The sequence below is a fragment of the Haematobia irritans genome, chromosome 4 (genome assembly GCF_050003625.1).
Source record: "Haematobia irritans isolate KBUSLIRL chromosome 4, ASM5000362v1, whole genome shotgun sequence".
Taxonomy (NCBI): domain Eukaryota; kingdom Metazoa; phylum Arthropoda; class Insecta; order Diptera; family Muscidae; genus Haematobia; species Haematobia irritans.
The window spans coordinates 38707029-38726746 of record NC_134400.1 but is presented as its reverse complement, the minus strand read 5'-3'; the positions used below and the strand labels follow the sequence as shown (position 1 = coordinate 38726746).

Below are 19718 nucleotides of genomic sequence, written 5' to 3'. Positions count from 1 at the left end.
TATAGAAATAAAATTTTGACAAAATTTTCTATAGAAATAAAATTTTGACAAAATTTTCTATAGAAATAAAATTTTGAAAAAATTTTATAGAAATAAAATTTTGAGAAAATTTTCTATAGATATAAAATTTTGACAAAATTTTCTGTATAAATAAAATTTTACCAAAATTTTGTATAGAAATAACATTTTGACAAAATTTTCTACAGAAATAAAATTTTCAGAAAATTTTCATAGAAATACAATTTTGACAAAATTTTCTGTATAGATAATATTTTGACAGAATTTTCTATAGAAATAAAATTTTGATAAAATTTTCTATAGAAATAAAATTTTGACAAAATTTTCTATAGAAATAAAATTTTACAAAAATTTTTCTATAGAAATAAAATTCTGCAAAAATTTTCTACAGAAATAAAATTTTCAGAAAATTTGCTACCGAAATAAAATGTTGAGAAAAATGTCTATAGAAATAAATTTATCAGAAGATTTTCTATAAAAATAAAATTTTCAGAAAATTTTCTATAAAAATAAATTTTTCAGAAAATTTTCTACAGAAATAAAATTTTCAGAAAATTTTCTATAGAAATAACATTTTGACAAAATTTTGCTATAGAAATAAAATTTTGACAAAATTTTCTATAGAAATAAAATTTTGCAAAAATTTTTTGTATAAATAAAATTTTGCAAAAATGTTCTATAGAAATAAAATTTTGACAAAATTTTCTATAGAAATAGAATTTTCAGAAAATTTTCTATAGAAATAAAATGTTGACAATATTTTGCTATTGAAATAAAATTTTGCTATAGAGATAAAATTTTTCAAAAATTTTCTATTGGAATACAATTTTGCTAAAATTGTCTATAGAAATAAAATTTTGACACATTTTTTTAGATTCAATCACGAAATTAATTGATCCAATTCATTTTTTAATTGAAATGTCTTCAATCACGAAAATGATAGTATCAATCACACAAATACTTGATTAAAAAATTGAAATTTCAATTTTTTAATTGATTCAATTTTCTATAGAAATAAAATTTTCAGAAAACTTTCTATAGAAATAAAATTTTCAGAAAACTTTCTATAGAAATAAAATTTTCAGAAAACTTTCTATAGAAATAAAATTTTCTATAGAAATAACATTTTCTGAAAATTTTCTATAGTAATAAAATTTTCAGAAAATTTTATATAATTTTATAGAAATAAAATTTTCAGAAAACTTTCTATAGAAATAAAATTTTCAGAAAACTTTCTATAGAAATAATATTTCCAGAAAATTTTCTATAGAAATAAAATGTTCAGAAAATTTTCTATAGAAATAACATTTTCAATAGAAATAACATTTTCTGAAAATTTTCTTTAAATTAAAGGAAATAAAATTTTGACAAAAAAATACAATTTAAATCAATGTTTTATATAGAATTCTTAAACTTTTCAATTTAGATTCTCACTAAACTAACATTTATTTCATATCTATTTCATTCACAACCACTCCTTGAAATTTAATATTCAGGAGATTAAGTCTGTTTATCTAACATAGAAAATTGTTGTTACATACTTTTAGGCGCGTGTCTATTGAAATCATTATGGTAAAAAAGGCAAGAATTTCCCACAAATATACGAAATCTCGATTATTTTTTAAGATACCGATTATAATCGCAACTTCAAGGGTATTTGGGATCAAAATGTACTAAAACTATTACAGTATAAATGAATATAAATAAAAAGTTGGACAGTATGACAAAAAGGTGGCCCAAGAATGGAAAATGTATGCCATTTATTGGCACGAAAGTATTACCGCTTAAAAAATTTGGCAAATTTTCCACTAAAATGACACAACGGTAACACTAAGCAAAGTAAATATTGAGACCCTTGAAATTCGTTATAGAAAAGTTAGTTTGTATAGGGGTTCTAACATATTTAATAAAAAAAATTAGTGACCCTATAAGGCTACAATTTGGTATAGGCCCTTCCCAAAACCTGGAGCAACATTTTGTGTTTTGAAAAAAAAAAATAATAATAATAATAATAAGTAAACAAAAAATAACAGTAAAAAATTATGGATTTGTTTACGTTACCATAATTTTTCATGGTAAAAAATGTCTAAGATGGTGGGTGATCACTGATCAGTTTTAGTTGTGGTTCCATTTTCAATTATAGGAGAGCTAGAAATTGAAAATCAATAGTTTCTTTTTTTTTTTAAATAGGAATTATGAAGTTATAGCTGAACAATTGTGATCACAGCTGTAAGCCAGTAAGCACCCAGGGGAGTTGTAGTAGCGTTAAAATGTCGAGATGTTCGTAGTTGTTGTTTTTTTTCCCCCCGCTTACATATTTTGCTCTTTTAGATCCTTTAACACTCCCACCACGACGTGAACAGTGTTTACGTAAGGCCAAGACAAATAGTATTGCAATAATGGGCACGACAGCTACAGCGGCGCCTACCGATGATGTTATGGCAGAACCCGATGAATTTGCTGACTCTGATACGGATCCCGTGTGGACACCACAAGAAGAAGATGTAATTATCCAATAAACCTAATACCATTCGATATACCAAAACAGAAACAATATTTTGTAATATTTGTTTGTGTATTTTATGTTTTATATTAAAGAGCGAAGATGGCAAGGGATTTAAACGAAAAATGGCTAGACGTACTAAAAGTTCACCAAGGAAACATTTCAATCAGCAGCCACTTCCACTACAGCAACAACCTCAGCAGCAGCAACAGCAACAACAACAGATGCAACAATCACCTGTTCATCAACAGCAGCAGCAGCAACAACAACAACCGCCACCACCTCCCAATGCCGTTGTCTCCAATGAGGGTTACACCTTAAATCATGATATGGCGAGTAGCTCGGGGAATTATACAAATTCATCAGGCGCTGGCGCCGGATCGGATAATTTTAAAGTAACCAAAACTTTTTAGCCTCTTTTTTTATATACTTAGATCAGAAATATTAATTCCATGAATATGTTTACGCCTTACAGACCGGTGATTTTATAGTTTTACGTACAGATTTGGTAAACGATTGGCCTACCATCTGGCAAGTGGATTCAAAATGTATTTTACAAAAATATGAAGCATTTTATCAAAATGGCAAAACATTTTATCGCAATATGTCCAAGGTAATTTATTTATTTATTTATTTATTTATTCAAAAATTAAATAAATAAATAATTTAGCTCTAAAGATAAGAGATTCAAATTTTGGAACATCATTTATAGCTTTTATTGTGGCTGTCGTTGCGATTAGATACTTTAAATCAAAATAATGGAAAAAGTCAAATGGAATCGACAAGCGCAATATTTGTTTAAAAAATCTCCTAAAATTTGTTAGAATTATCATAAATAAGAAATTACATAGAGAGTAACTTCAGGAATTATAGCCTCTTTTTGGTGATGTGGAATGCCCTTAAACATCCATTTGAATGGTCTCTTCGGAATAAAATTCAAAAATTAATACGCTAGGGATTAAACAATACAAATTATTTTTTAAATATTTGAAAATTATGTGGAATGAGGAATAACGATACTTCAGATTATATCCGGGTTATCGTTAACGGTTGCCTACATTTTCTTCACATGTGGGAGGGGTGGTGTACACTTCAGAGACGTTATAAAATAGTCAACATTCATGTAATTCTCCACTTTTAGAGGGAGTTTGACTGTCCACTTTTGAGATGTTTTGTGGAGATTGTCCTCAAAATGGGACGCGTTCGCCCCCCAAATCCCCAATTAAAATTCCTCAAAAATCCCTCCCTCCCAAAAAAAAATAAATTTCTCAAAAAATCCCCTCAAAAAAAAATCCACATAAAATCCCCATTTTAAATTAAGTTTTTTTGAGAAAAAAAATACTAATAAAGAAATAGGCCTTTCTCTAAAATATCAGTAAAAAAAATCATCGCAAAATTCCTCAAAAATCCCCAATAAATGTTTGAAAAGATTTTATGAAAAAAAATAAAGACATAGACCCTGTTGTAGAAAATCAGTAAAAATTTATAAATTTAAAAATCCTCAAAAATCCCCAATAAATGTTTGGCAAGTTTTTATGAAAAAAAAACAATTTATATTAAAATTCGTCACAAAAGTTTCCAATAAATGTTTGGCAAGTTCTTATGAAAAAAATAATTATAATAGAGAAATAGGCTCTGAAAATCAACAATAATTTAAAATTTGAAAGTTCATCAAAAATCCACAAGTTTTTATGAAAGAAAAAAACAAAAAAATAGGCTCTGCTCTCGAACGTCACTATTAATTTAAAAATTAAAATTTCTTCAAAAATCCCCAATAAATGCTGCTGTAGAAAATCAGGAATAATTTAAAAATTGAAAATTCCCCAAAAATCGCAAAGTTTTTATGAAAAAAAAAAAAAATAAAGAAATAGGCTCTGGTCTAGAACATCAGTAATAATTTTAAAATTAAAATTTCCTCAAAAATCCCCAATAAATGTTTGACAAGTTTTTATAAAAAAAAAACAAAAACAAAGAAATAGGCTCTGCTGTAGAAAATCGGCAATAATTTAAAATTTTAACATTCCAAAAAATTCCCAAGTTTTTACGAAAGAAAAAAAAATAGGCTTTGCTGTTGAAAATCAGCATTAATTTAAAAATTGAAAATTCCTCAAAAGTCTCTAAATGTTTATGAAAAAATAAAGAAATAGCCTCTACTGTAAAAATTGAAAAAAAGTTAAAAAAATAAAAAATAATAATAATAAAGAAATAGATTCTGCTCTGAAACATTAGTATAATTAAAATTTTTTTTTGTAAAAAAAAAAACAAAGAAAAAGGGTCTGCTGTAGAAAATCGACAATAATTTAAACTTTGAAAATTCCTCAAAAATCCCCAAGTTTTTATGAAAGAAAAAAAATTAAGCTCTGCTGTAGAAAATCAGCAAAAATTGAAAATTCCCAAAATTCTTCAATTTTTTATGAAAGAGAAATAAAGAAATAGGCTTTGCTTTAAAACATCAGTTATAATTTAAAATTTAAAAATTGTTCCAAAAAGAAACAAAACAATAGACTCTGCTTTAAAATTATAATAAAGAAATAGGCTCATCACTAAAAATTAAAAAATTCCTTGCAAAATTTCTCAAAAATCCCCAATAAACATTTGACGGGTTTTTATAAAAAAAAAAACGAAGAAATAGGCTCTGAAAATCAGCAATAATTTAAAATTTGAAAATTCCTCAAAAATCCCCAAGTTTTTATGAAAGTAAAAAACAAAAAAAAAATAGGCTCTGCTCTCGAACGTCAGTATTAATTTAAGAATTAAAAATTCTTCAAAAATCCCCAATAAATGTTTGACAAGTTTTTATGAAGAAAACAAAGAAATAGGCTCTGCTGTAGAAAATCAGCAATAATTTAAAATTTTAAAATTCCCCAAAAATCCCCAAGTTTTTATGAAAAAAATAAATGATGAAATAGGCTCTGCTCTAAAACACCAGTATTAATTTAAAAATTAAAATTTCTTCAAAAATGCCGAATATATGTTTGACAAGTTTTTACGAAAAAAAAGAAAAATGCTCTGCTGTAGAAAATCAGCAATAATTTAAAATTTTAAAATTCCCCAAAAATCCCCAAGTTTTTATGAAAGAAAAAAATAAATAAATAAGGAAATAGATAAATAAATAAAGAAATAAAAATTAAAATGTTTTCAAAAATCCCCAATATATGTTTGACAAGTTTTTATGAAAAAAAAAAAAAAACAAATTTATATGAAGATTCACACATAGAGTGTTCTATAAAGGCCTATAGTCTTATGAATCGCGTATTTAAAGTCCTAAGAATAATTTGTGGCGAATAGGAGCAGAGAAAAAATTATGAATACAAGGACGTCGCCTTATATAGCCCTTCAATAGAGGAAAGAAGTGATTCCGAGACTTGGGTGTTCCACAATTTCCGATGTTACTCTGTGCAATTTTTTTATTAGGAACCCATATTTGTAGCAAACAAAAAAAATCATTTAAATAATTTTTCATTAAATATTATTTATCCCATGTATGTTGTATTCCCCAGTATGCCTCTTGGAATTTGGATACTAAAAAATTATATTTGAAAGCTCCCGTACGCATTCAAGTTCAATCACATACAGAAACTATTGTAGAATTTTTAAGATCCGAATTAATTGCCGATGATACCGAACAATTTATAGAAAAAATCATGGAGGATTATCTATCATATCGTGATCACTTTGAAATTTACATACAAACCATGATATCTCAAGTATTAGATCCAAGTTTCTTTTCCGAAATAACGCGGGAGAAAGGTATGTATTTACATGGAAATGACCATTTAAATAAACTTTTAATATAAAGATCATTCTGTTTCAGATGAATATTTCTTAGGGAGTGTTCGAGCACTCGATACCATATTGGATAATTGTAAGCGTAAACTATTATCAATAACGCCATGGACTCGCAGTGTCATAACATCAATTGAGACATGGCCAAAGTGTCATGTTTTCTCAGAATGGGGACAAAATAATTTGACACAGAAAAATTGTGCCGGTTGTCATCAACCTGGAATATCTGTACGTTTTTTGCTTTTCGGTCAACCTTACAATTCGAATACAATGCAAACGATACCCACAGATGCACGTATTACATATGAAAAGGTAAAAAATATCTTGAATATCTTTCACTACGACAAATATTTCTCTAATTTTTTGATCTTTTGAATTGAAGGATATTCTATTATGTCGCATTTGTGCTGCCCGTGCAGATATTTTCCATAAAATTGCCCATGAGAAATACAATTTATATGTAAATTGTGCCCGTCGAGTTTCGGAATTGCAAGCCGAGAATCCCAGCAAATCATCAACGGAAATCTTAAATGATCTTCTAGCTGAACATAATTGGATAGATGAGGTATTTAATAGAAATTTGTTTTTTTTTTAGCAGAATATATTAATGCATTTTATATATTTTATATTAATTAATGCATTGGCAACAATTATAAATAAACATAAAACATGATATTCGAAATTTTAGAGGAAATTATGGAAATAAATCACGATAAATAGGTTTTAGTTTGTAGACCGTTAGTAGATTTTTTAGTCTGAAAATGGAACCTTAGGAGAAAAGTAGGGAGATTAATATTCTAAAAATACCCTGACTTAGTTATTTAATTGAGTAATCAGGTAAATTGAGTCAGTAAATTGAGGGTTATCCAGGTTTTCTAACGGGCTAGAGCCACAGTTGGTAGAATTGAACCAAAAAATGTAGATTTTTTACTGTTTGGTAGATTCCGAGCAAAAACTCTCATTACCCGGTAAGCTTGTAGGTAAGCCTATTTAAAAATTAATAACCACTTATTAATTGACATCGCTCCAGATTACATTTACACACGCATGTCCTATGAGGAAAGTACTTCCCAGGCATACCTTCGGCCATGAAATAAGTAGTGCTTTTAAAGCATATAATCACCTAATATGTAATCACTTATATACCAAAGATTGCAAATCTCGAAAATATTGACTTCTCTAGCCGATTACAATGGATCAAAACATGGCGAGTAATGCTGTAATATGAATTCTACTTGAATAGAAACGAATATTGCAGAAATAAACAAAAATGTAACAAGTCATCTAAATAAGATTACACGCAAATTAATTTCACACTAAAAGTGGGTTGCTTAAGGGAGTTTGATTCGTGTTATACGTTATAATAAACCTAATAGACCACATTAGGTTCGAAATCTACTAAAGGTGGATTTTAACTCCATTTTTTATAAGGCAAATGTCAGTTGAAATCTAGTTAAAGTCGATTTTGAAAGTGTAATGGGAATGAGGTATAATAAAGCATTTATTTAAAACATAATATGGTAATGTCATTAATTTAAAACACAATTATGAAATATTCATGAAGAATATTCCTTAACTTTTAGAGTTTTTAAGTAAATGCTCAATTATTGCAATTATACCTAATGATACCATCATTTATTCTATTTTATTAAGTCATTAACAGCCAAATGCATTATATGTTGAGAATAACAATTCGAAAATTACCAAGAAGTATTTATTATTGTCATTACAAGTTAGTCATTATAAATCATCGCAATGTAATGCAATGTGTAATGGCAGCTGTACTCCTGGTAATGCAAATTGTAATGAGATGTGGTTACCTAGTTTTCGCTGGGTTGGTAGAATTCTCGATGTTTTGATATATTTTGCAAAATATTCCTCTCTAACTAAGAGGTACTTCAATTTTGTATAGAAATAAAATTTTGACAAAATTGTGCTATAGAAATAAAATTTTGACAAAATTGTCTATAGAAATAAAATTTTGACAAAATTTTCTATAGAAATAAAATTTTGACAAAATTTTCTATAGAAATAAAATTTTGACAAAATTTTCTATAGAAATAAAATTTTGACAAAATTTTCTATAGAAATAAAATTTTGACAAAATTTTCTATAGAAATAAAATTTTGGCAAAATTTTCTAGAGAAATAAAATTTTGACAAAATTTTCTATAGAAATAAAATTTTGACAACATTTTCTATAGAAATAAAATTTTGACAAAATTTTCTATAGAAATAAAATTTTGACAAAATTTTCTATAGAAATAAAATTTTGACAATATTTTCTATAAAAATAAAATTTTGACAAAATTTTCTATATAAATAAAATTTGGACAAACTTTTGACAAAATTTCCTATAGAAATAAAATTTTGACAAAATTTTCTATAGAAATAAAATTTTGACAAAATTTTCTATAGAAATAAAATTTTGACAAAATTTTCTATAGAAATAAAATTTTGACAAAATTTTCTATAGAAATAAAATTTTGACAAAATTTTCTATAGAAATAAAATTTTGACAAAATTTTCGATAGAAATAACATTTTGACAAAATTTTCTATAGAAATAAAATTTTGACAAAATTTTCTATAGAAATAAAATTTTGACAATATTTTCTATAAAAATAAAATTTTGACAAAATTTTCTATATAAATAAAATTTGGACAAACTTTTGACAAAATTTCCTATAGAAATAAAATTTTGACAAAATTTTCTATAGAAATAAAATTTTGACAAAATTTTCTATAGAAATAAAATTTTGACAAAATTTTCTATAGAAATAAAATTTTGACAAAATTTTCTATAGAAATAAAATTTTGACAAAATTTTCTATAGAAATAAAATTTTGACAAAATTTTCTATAGAAATATAATTTTGACAAAATTTTCTATAGAAATAAAATTTTGACAAAATTTTCGATAGAAATAACATTTTGACAAAATTTTCTATAGGAATAAAATTTTGACAAAATTTTCTATAGAAATAAAACTTAGACAAAATTTTCTATAGAAATAAAATTTTGACAAAATTTGCTATAGAAATAACATTTTGACAAAAATTTGCTATAGAAATAACATTTTGATAAAATTTTCTATAGAAATAAAATGTTGACAAAATTTTCTATAGAAATAAAATTTTGACAAAATTTTCTATAGAAATAAAATTTTGACAAAATTTTCTATAGAAATAAAATTTTGACAAAATTTTCTATAGAAATAAAATTTTGACAAAATTTTCTATAGAAATAAAATTTTGACAAAATTTTCTATAGAAATAAAATTTTGACAAAATTTTCTATAGAAATAAAATTTTGACAAAATTTTCTATAGAAATAAAATTTTGACAAAATTTTCTATAGAAATAAAATTTTGACAAAATTTTCTATAGAAATAAAATTTTGACAAAATTTGCTATAGAAATAAAATTTTGACAAAATTTTCTATAGAAATAAAATTTTGACAAAATTTTCTATAGAAATAAAATTTTGACAAAATTTTCTATAGAAATAAAATTTTGACAAAATTTTCTATAGAAATAAAATTTTGACAAAATTTTCTATAGAAATAAAATTTTGACAAAATTTGCTATAGAAATAACATTTTGACAAAATTTGCTATAGAAATAACATTTTGATAAAATTTTCTATAGAAATAAAATGTTGACAAAATTTTCTATAGAAATAAAATTTTGACAAAATTTTCTATAGAAATAAAATTTTTATAAAAAAATAAGGTTTTTAGTAGAATTTTCTTCAAATTTTGATAGATTTGGTTTCAGTCCATGTCTTATAATATTCTTTTAGAACTTACTGACTCTTTAGTATTCAAAATTCAGTACTTTGATATTATAATTACAAAAGAGGAATGTTTTTTGTACATTTTCTCCATGCAGATTCGATCTTCTTTCGGATAAAAGATGCCCCGCTTTATTGAAAAATTGTTCGCTGGCCACACTTTTCGGTAGAGCGCTTTTTCAATTTTATTAGGCATGGAGTCACATTTATTTCGTATAGAGGACTTTGAACATTTTTTGTATTTGATTTTAATTTATTTGTTTGGGAAAAATTCAACACTGGGACAGTGCGATATAAAATAAATTAAAAAATAAAATTAAAAATTCTGTTAATGGGCCTCCTGAGGCCGAAGGCCGATTATTGATTTTTGGCCGAATGCCAATTCTTCGGTTGAACTCTATTATGGGTATACCGTAATATCACGAGCACATATAAGGGTGGTTTAAAGAGTTTTTCTCAAATCCTCGGTAACTGAAGACACCGACGTTCGAATTTTAAAATTCAAATTCCTGAAATTTGTCAAGAAGAATGCGCTTCATTCGAATAATGGTGGAATGTTTTGCAAAATAAATGTTACTGTTGTTGTTGTTGTTTTTTTTTCTTACTGATTAATGTTCTCATATCCATTTTGGCATCAAATATTTTTTGCATAAAAAACTTTCATATCGATTCATAATTTTTTATAGGCTCCATTCATCCGATCCGGTTGAAATTTGGTACGTGGTGTTAGTATATGGTCTTTAACAACCATGCCAAAATTGGTACATATCGGTCCATAATCATGTATAGTATTACCACAACCCAAGTAATTTGATTGTGGATGACAGTCTTTAGTAGAAGTTTCTACGCAATCCATGGTGGAGGGTAAATAAGATTCGGCCTGGCCGAACTTGCGGCCGTATATACTTGTTGGTATCTTAGAAAATCATGGATAGGTGTTTCAGATTTGTGGTAATGTTCATTATAAACATCTTACGGTACGGCCACAACATACTACCTCCCTTCTAGCGAAAAGCAAGATCACGTGTACAAGTTTTTTTTTTTTTTTTTTGAAAAAATCGTAGTTAACAAAAATTGACAATTGAAGCTTTTTTAAGGGGAAGAAAATTCTAAGTGAAAAAATTTTTAATGAAAAAGCAAATGTACAATGATTTTTTTTTTTACTTCCATATTTAAGAAGTGTGGAGCCAAGGTTGTCACCACCAGGGCTGTGGAGTCGGAGTCTGAAGATTTTGCTGGAAAATTTGCTCGACTCCGACTCCGACCAAAAAAAATTTGAAAAACACTTCATATCATTGTAAATAAAGAAATATTTCGACAAATTAGATTCCATTAGGGTTTTTAATCGAACAACGCAAAACGAAGTACTGGATTTCAGGCTATTCAAAGTGTATTTATATGGGTGAAATGTCACGGTGATATCAAAAGCAGGTTTTACTAGAAAAAGTGCTGAATTTTTAACATATTAAAATATCAATTTTTAACCCTATATATACTCTTCATAAGGAACAATTTTAAGGCAATATAGCAGTAGAACCTAACGTTCAGAACTTTTGGCAGGCATGTACAGTTCGAAGATGGGTCATACCGGACAGTTTTGTGATATAGCACCTACATATAAACCCATCTCCGATTTTTTTAAAGAAATTTTTCCCATTCAAAAATGTTCATAATATTTGTCAGAAATTTTGAGTTATTTGAGATCCATAAATAAATGCGGAAATTTCCCGTCGGCCCAGATTTTTTATATGGAGATAATTACTTGAGATATCTCCATATACACCCGATGTCCTTGGAAGCTGTAATTTTAAATTAAAACTCAGCCAATGTGCCACTCGAAATTCTTTACATTAAATTAATGGTCTCTAATGTCCATAACTGATTGATAGATAAATCGATGTTTCACCATTTTACTTCTATAGAAACAATATTCGTAACTGATATCTGTTGTATGGTAGTGGTTATTTAAAGTTCCGTTCGTCATAATTTATGGCAGTTTATGTTTGTTTTATATATCCGACACATTAAATTTTTTAAAATCTAAACTTTCTATCCGATTAGCCCGACAGAGAACAGGGTATTATAAGTTAGTACATCAGTTTGTAACACCCAGAAGGAGACGAGATAGACACATGGTGTCTTTGGCAATAATGCTCAGGGTGGGTCCCTGAGTCGATCTAGCCATGTCCGTCTGTCCGTCCATCCGTCTGTCTGTGAACACATTTTTGTGATCCAAGTCTAGGTCGCAGTTTAAGTTCAATCGCCTTCAAATTTGGCACAAGTTCCTGTTTTAAGTCAGAATAGAACCCTATTGATTTTAGAAGAAATCGGTTAAGATTTAGATATAGCTCCCATATATATCATTCGTCCGATATGCACTTATATGGACCTAGAAGCCAGAGTTTTACTCTGATTTGCTTGAAATTTTGCCCAAACATAACACTTGATCGTATAGTCAAGTGTGCAAAATTTTATCGAAATCGGTTCAGATTTAGGTATAGCTCCCATATATATCTTTCGGCCGATATGCACTTATATTGACCCAGAAGCCAGAGTTTTATCCCGATTAGATTGAAATTTTGCACAAGGAGTACAATTGGTAGTATAGTCATGTGTACCACATTTGATTGAAATCGGTTCAGATTTAGATATAGCTTCCATATATATCTTTCGCCCGATATGGACTAATATGGTCCAATTTGGTTGAAATTTTGCACAGGGAGTAGATTTAGCATTGTAGCTATGCGTGTCAAATTTGGTTGAAATCGATTCAGATTTAGATATAGCTACCATATATATCTTTCGCCCGATATGCACTTATATGGACCCAGAAGCCAGAGTTTTATCCCGATTAGCTTGACATTTTGCACAAGGAGTAGAATTGATAGTATAGTCATGTGTGCCAAATTTGATTGAAATCGGTTCAAATTTAGATATAGCTTCCATATATATTTTTCGCCTGATATGGACTTATATGACCCCAGAAGCCAGAGTTTTGGCCCAATTTGGTTGAAATTTTGCACTAGGAGTACAATTAATAATGTAGTCATGTGTGCCAAATTTGATTAAAATCGGTTCAGATTTAGATATAGCTCTCATATATATCTTTCGCCCGATATGGACTTATATGGCCCCAGAAGGCAGAATTTTGGGCCAATTTGGTGGAAATTTTGGACTAAGAGTACAACTAGTAGTGTAGTCAAGTGTACCAAGTTTGATTGAAATCAGTCCAGATTTATATATAGCTCCCATATATATGGTTTTCCGATTTTGACAAAAGTGGTCAAAATACCAACATTTTCCTTGTAAAATCGCCACTGCTTAGTCGAAAAGTTGTAAAAATGACTAATTTTCCTGAACTTCTAATACATATATATCGGGCGATAAATCATAAATAAACTTTTGCGAAGTTTCCTTAAAATTGCTTCAGATTTAAATGTTTCCCATATTTATACCCTGCGCCACACTGTGGAACAGGGTATTATAAGTTAGTGCATATGTTTGTAACACCCAGAAGGAGACGAGATAGACACATGGCGTCTTTGGCAATAATGCTCAGGGTGGGTCCCTGAGTCGATATAACCATGTCCGTCTGTCCGTCCGTCTGTCTGTGAACACATTTTTGTGATCCAAGTCTAGGTCGCAATTTGAGTCCAATCGCCTTCAAATTTCGCACATGTTCCTAATTTGTGTCAGAATAGAAACCTATTGATTTTTGAAGAAATCGGTTCAGATTTAGATATAGCTTCCATATATATTTTTCGCCTGATATGGACTTATATGGCCCCAGAAGCCAGATTTTTGGCCGAATTTGGTTGAAATTTTGCACTAGGAGTACAATTAGTAGTATAGTCAAGTGTGCAAAATTTGATTGAAATCGGTTCAGATTTAGATATAGCTCCTAAAAGCCAGAGTTTTGGCCCAATTTGGTTGAAATTTTACACAGGGAGTAGATTTAGCATTGTAGCTATGAGTGCCAAATTTTTCGATTCAGATTTAGATATAGCTCCCATATATATCTTTCGCCCGATATGCACTTATATGGACCCAGAAGCCAGAGTTTTATTCCGATTAGCTTGAAATTTTGCACAAGGGGTACAATTGGTAGTATAGTCATGTGTGCCAAATTTGATTGAAATCGGTTCAGATTTAGATATAGCTCCCATATATATGATTTTCTGATTTCGACAAAAATGGTCAAAATACCAACATTTTCCTTGTAAAATCGCCACTGCTTAGTCGAAAAGTTGTAAAACTCACTCTAATTTTCCTAAACTTCTAATACATATATATCGAGCGATAAATCATGAATAAACTTTTGCGCAGTTTCCTTAAAATTGCTTCAGATTTAAATGTTTCCCATATTTTTTTTTACTAAAATTGTGTTCCACCCTAGTGCATTAGCCAACTTAAATTTTGAGTCTATAGATTTTGTAAAAGTCTATCAAATTCTGTCCAAATCGAGTGATATTTAAATGTATGTATTAGGGACAAACCTTTATATATAGCACCCAACACATTTGACGGATGTGATATGGTATCGAAAATTTAGATCTACTAAGTGGTGCAGGGTATAATAGAGTCGGCCCCGCCCGACTTTAGACTTTCCTTACTTGTTTTTTACTAACATTGTGTTCCACCATTAGCCAACTAAAATTTTGAGTCCATAGATTTTGTAAAAGTCTATCAAATTCTGTACAAATCGAGTGATATTTAAATGTATGTATTTGGACAAACCTTTATATATAGCACCCAACACATTTGAAGGATGTGATATGGTATGGAAAATTTAGATCTACAAATTGGTGCAGAGTGTAATATAGTCGGCACCGCCCGACTTTAGACTTCCTTACTTGTTTTTTACTAACATTGTGTTCCACCCTAGTGCATTAGCCGAATTAAATTTTAAGTCTATATATTTTGTAGAGGTCTATCAAATTCTGTCCAGATCGAGTGATATTTAAATGAATGTATTTGGGACAAACCTTTATATATAGCCCTCAACACATTTGACGGATGTGATATGGTATCGAAAATTTAGATCGACAAAGTGGTGCAGGGTATAATATAGTCGGTCCCGCCCGACTTTAGACTTTCCTTACTTGTTTTTATATAGATTTTTTTTTTTATAAAATGCCAATACCAGGATTTTACTTCTCAAACTTCTGAAAGCCTAATTATTTTTTGAAATTTTTTTATAAGTGCATATTCTGGAGATTGTTGTTATCTACCCATATTTTGATGTGGTCTCTATATAGTCTTGTGTCGTGTTCTAATTTATTGGCCTGAAATTAAAATCCGGAGTTCTTTACATCCCTAAAATGCTGAGATTTGTTGTCGAGTCATATCAAAAACTAAAATTAGATTTCTTTTGGACAAATGTATAAACACATATGGCAAAATAGAATACTTATATCGGTCTATTTTTGGAATACTACACCTTACAATTACAATTAGAATACTGTTAAAATGAGATTTAGATACACCACCTGGAGTCGACTCCGGGGTCGGAGTCGAGGCTAAGAAGAAATGCTGGAGTCGGAGCCGGAAACGAGCAAAATTGACTCGACTCCACAGCCCTGGTCACCACAATACCCTTCTTCTAGCGGAAAGCAAGATCACGTACACAAGATTTTTTTGTTATAAAAATTTTATTGGATAAAATCATAGTTAAGAAAAATTGACAATTGAAGCTTTTTTAAGAGAAAGAAAATTCGAAGTGAAAAAATTATTAATGAAAAAGCAAATTTACAATGATTTTTTTTTACTTCCATATTTAAGAAGTGTGGAGCCAAGGTTGTCACCACACGGATATTTCGTAAATGGTCCTGGAAAAAAGTTTGACGCTAATTTTGTTCAAAAATTTGCCTAGTGCGGCCACTAAATGTGAGTGTAAGTTACACTCTTGAACCACACAAAGTGTAAAGCACGATCAGGAAAAGCTTTTGCTTGATGTTGAAGTCACATTTAAATGGTTTAGGATATGATTTTACTTCCTCATTTATTTGAATATTGATTATCTATTCCTAGAATTGCTTTTAATACTCTTTTAAAAATGTTATTTATCATATTGTGATTTTAATTTAATCGTTTTTTTTTTTTAATTTCAGCTCTTCCGTAATATGCGCAACTCTTGGGCAGAAGTCGAAAGCCTCGAAAGACAGAAACGCTTTAGAGAAGTCTCACAATAATTTTGAAAATGAAGAGACCTTGTTTTTTTTTTTGCAATTACACATACATACTCACAATGGTCGTGTGTGGATTATGCTACATATTCCTTCTACTGCAATATACATACAATTATAAATATAAACATAAAATAAACTATTCAATGATAAGTTTTATTGAAAAAAACGGCATGAAACAAGAAAAATACAAAAAATAAAAATCTAAAATAATGATATACATAGTAAAAGCAACTTAGTTTTGCTTATAAATATATAAATAATAATTATATGGTTAAATATAACTACATAATATACATATAATTACAAATAATAATAATAATAAAACTTAATTTACTAAAACCTAATTTAGTATACAAAAATTAAAAATTTTTGTTTTTATCATGTTACCACAAAATGAAAAAAAAAACATTTTATTATATTTAGATTGTATTTTTCTTCTTCTTTCTGTTTTTGATAAGGAATGGCATATTTTCATTTTTTTTTAATTACTATATATCAATCAATGCATAAGCATACAATACAAAATCAACATACGTGCATATTAATATATAATAAATGCTTATGATTTTAAGAGGAAAAACAAAACAATTATAGTTTAATAACAATACAATGATTTTGTTTTCATTTTTTTTATATATATAAAATGTAATACTAAATATATTATGTTTAATTTAGTTGTATAAAGTTAAGTTTTCTTTTGTCTTTACTATAAGGATTTACACATACAACATACATTGTAAAAATAAAACAAAATACAACATCATAATAAAATACACATACATACATTTATGAATACATACATAAACAAGATTTACTTTATCAAATAAAACCTCCTATACTATACGAACCCACATTTTCGGGAAACAAAATGGTAGTAGACAAACTATAAAATATATATTGTTTTGTGAGCGGATGTAAATGGAAAAAAGTTTGTCGTCAATGAGAGTTTTACATTTTTTTATTCAAATATATTTCTCTCACCAAGAAATGTGCATGGTCACTTTCACCATCATGATCGTACATTGAGCTCATATTTGAAGAGATTTTGTACGTTTCAGAAGAGTGTATGTTTATTTTTTTTATTACTTTGGTGTGCTACAACTTAAATACAGAAATACATTTTTTAGAGTGATGCATTCTTTTTTTTTTTAATAAATAATAATTTGTGTTTTTGTAATTTATTTATAGAATTGATATAAAAACTATATATTTAGTAATAAAAACAAAAACATATATAAAAATTAATCTTAATCGAGTATGTTCTTGATTTCTCTTCAAATAGATATCACATTCAGCTTGGATTTCCCACCAAAAAAAAATTGGTCTACTTGGCAAAAAAAAACAATCTGCAAATTTGCAGGGAAAAATTTAAAAATTTAATCACATTTGTGCCACAATCTCTTTATACCCTGCGCCACACTGTGGAACAGGGTATTATAAGTTAGTGCATATGTTTGTAACACCCAGAAGGAGACGAGATAGACACATGGTGTCTTTGGCAATAATGCTCAGGGTGGGTCCCTGAGTCCGTCCGTCTGTCTGTGAACACATTTTTGTGATCAAAGTCTAGGTCGCAATTTGAGTCCAATCGCCTTCAAATTTGGTGCATGTTCCTAATTTGGGTCAGAATAGAACCCTATTGATTTTGGAAGAAATCGGTTCAGATTTAGATATAGCTCCCATATATATCTTTCGCCCGATATGGACTAATATGGACCCAGCAGCCAGAGTTTTATACCGATTTGCTTGAAATTTTGTACAAACATAACACTTAGTCGTATAGTCAAGTGTGCAAAATTTGATTGAAATCGGTTCAAATTTAGATATAGCTCCCATATATATCTTTCGCCCGATATGGACTTATATGGCCCCAGAAGCCAGATTTTTGGCCGAATTTGTTTGAAATTTTGCACTTGAAGTGCAATTAGTAGTGCAGTTAAGTGTGCAAAATTTGATTGAAATCGGTTCAGATTTAGATATAGCTCCCATATATATCTTTCGCCCAATATGGACTAATATGGCCCTAATAGCCAGAGTTTTGGCCCAATTTGTTTGAAATTTTGCACAGGGAGTAGATTTAGCATTGTAGCTATGCGTGCCAAATTTGGTTGAAATCGATTCAGATTTAGATATAGCTCCCATATATATCTTTAGGCCGATATGGACTAATATGGTCCTAGAAGCCAGAGTTTTGGCCCAATTTGTTTGAAATTTTGCACTAGGAGTACAATTAGTAGTGCAGTTAAGTGTGCAAAATTTGATTGAAATCGGTTCAGATTTAGATATAGCTCCCATATATATCTTTCGCCCGATATGGACTAATATGGTTCTAATAGCCAGAGTTTTGGCCCAATTTGGTTGAAATTTTGCACAGGGAGTAGATTTAGCATTGTAGCTATGCGTGCCAAATTTGATTGAAATCGGTTCAGATTTATATATAGTTCCCATATATAGTTTTCGCCCGATTTACACTCATATGACCACAGAGGCCAATTTTTTACTCCGATTTAGTTGAAATTTTGCACAGGGAGTAGAATTAGCATTGTGGCTATGCGTACCAAATTTGGCTGAAATCGGTTCAGATTTATATATAGCTCCCATATATAGCTTTCGCCCGATTTACACTCAATTTTTTACTCCGATTTAGTTGAAATTTTGCACAGGGAGTATATTTAGCATTGTAGCTATGCGTGCTCAATTTGGTTGAAATCGGTTCAGATTTAGATATAGCTCCCATATATATGTTTTTCTGATTTCGACAAAAATGGTCAAAATACCAACATTTTCCTTGTAAAATCGCCACTGCTTAGTCGAAAAGTTGTAAAAATTACTCTAATTTTCGTAACCTTCTAATACATATATATCGAGCGATAAATCATAAATAAACTTTTTCGAAGTTTCCTTAAAATTGCTTCAGATTTAAACGTTTTCCATATTTTTTTTTACTAATATTGTGTTCCTAGTGCATTAGCCGACTTAAATTTTGAGTCTATAGATTTTGTAGAAGTCTTTGAAATTCTGTCCAGATATTTTTTTACTAATATTGTGTTCCACCCTAGTGCATTAGCCGACTTAAATTTTGAGTCTATAGATTTTGTAGAAGTCTTATCAAATTCTGTCCAGATCGAGTGATATTTAAATGTATGTATTTGGGACAAACCTTTATATATAGCCCCCAACACATTTGACGGATGTGATATGGTATCGAAAATTTAGATCTACAAAGTGGTGCAGGGTATAATATAGTCGGCCCCGCCCGACTTTAGACTTTCCTTACTTGTTTATATTTAAGTTTGTCAGGAAATTTTCTACAATCTAGAGAAAAAATACTGAATTATAAAATACTTATAAAAAGTCATCAAATCGTTCTTATATATTTGGTCAATTATCTTTTGTTACCATTGTCAATATTTAATTTCTATAGAAAATTT

The 19718-nt window shown here is 28.8% G+C and overlaps 1 protein-coding gene across 3 annotated transcripts in view; it reads left to right on the top strand.

Annotated features, from left to right (window-relative positions):
* The window catches only part of LOC142236983 (uncharacterized), a 52600-nt gene extending 36147 nt beyond the window's left edge, over window positions 1-16453 (top strand). For all 3 annotated transcript variants that reach the window (XM_075308270.1, XM_075308269.1, XM_075308268.1), the window contains 7 exons: window positions 2350-2522; window positions 2617-2916; window positions 2997-3134; window positions 6022-6271; window positions 6336-6619; window positions 6690-6872; window positions 16210-16453. In XM_075308270.1, the coding sequence (XP_075164385.1) occupies window positions 2350-2522; window positions 2617-2916; window positions 2997-3134; window positions 6022-6271; window positions 6336-6619; window positions 6690-6872; window positions 16210-16290 (1409 nt within the window). In that variant the 3' untranslated portion in view covers window positions 16291-16453. The remainder of the gene's footprint in view (window positions 1-2349; window positions 2523-2616; window positions 2917-2996; window positions 3135-6021; window positions 6272-6335; window positions 6620-6689; window positions 6873-16209) is intronic.
* Window positions 16454-19718: the final 3265 nt, after the last annotated feature.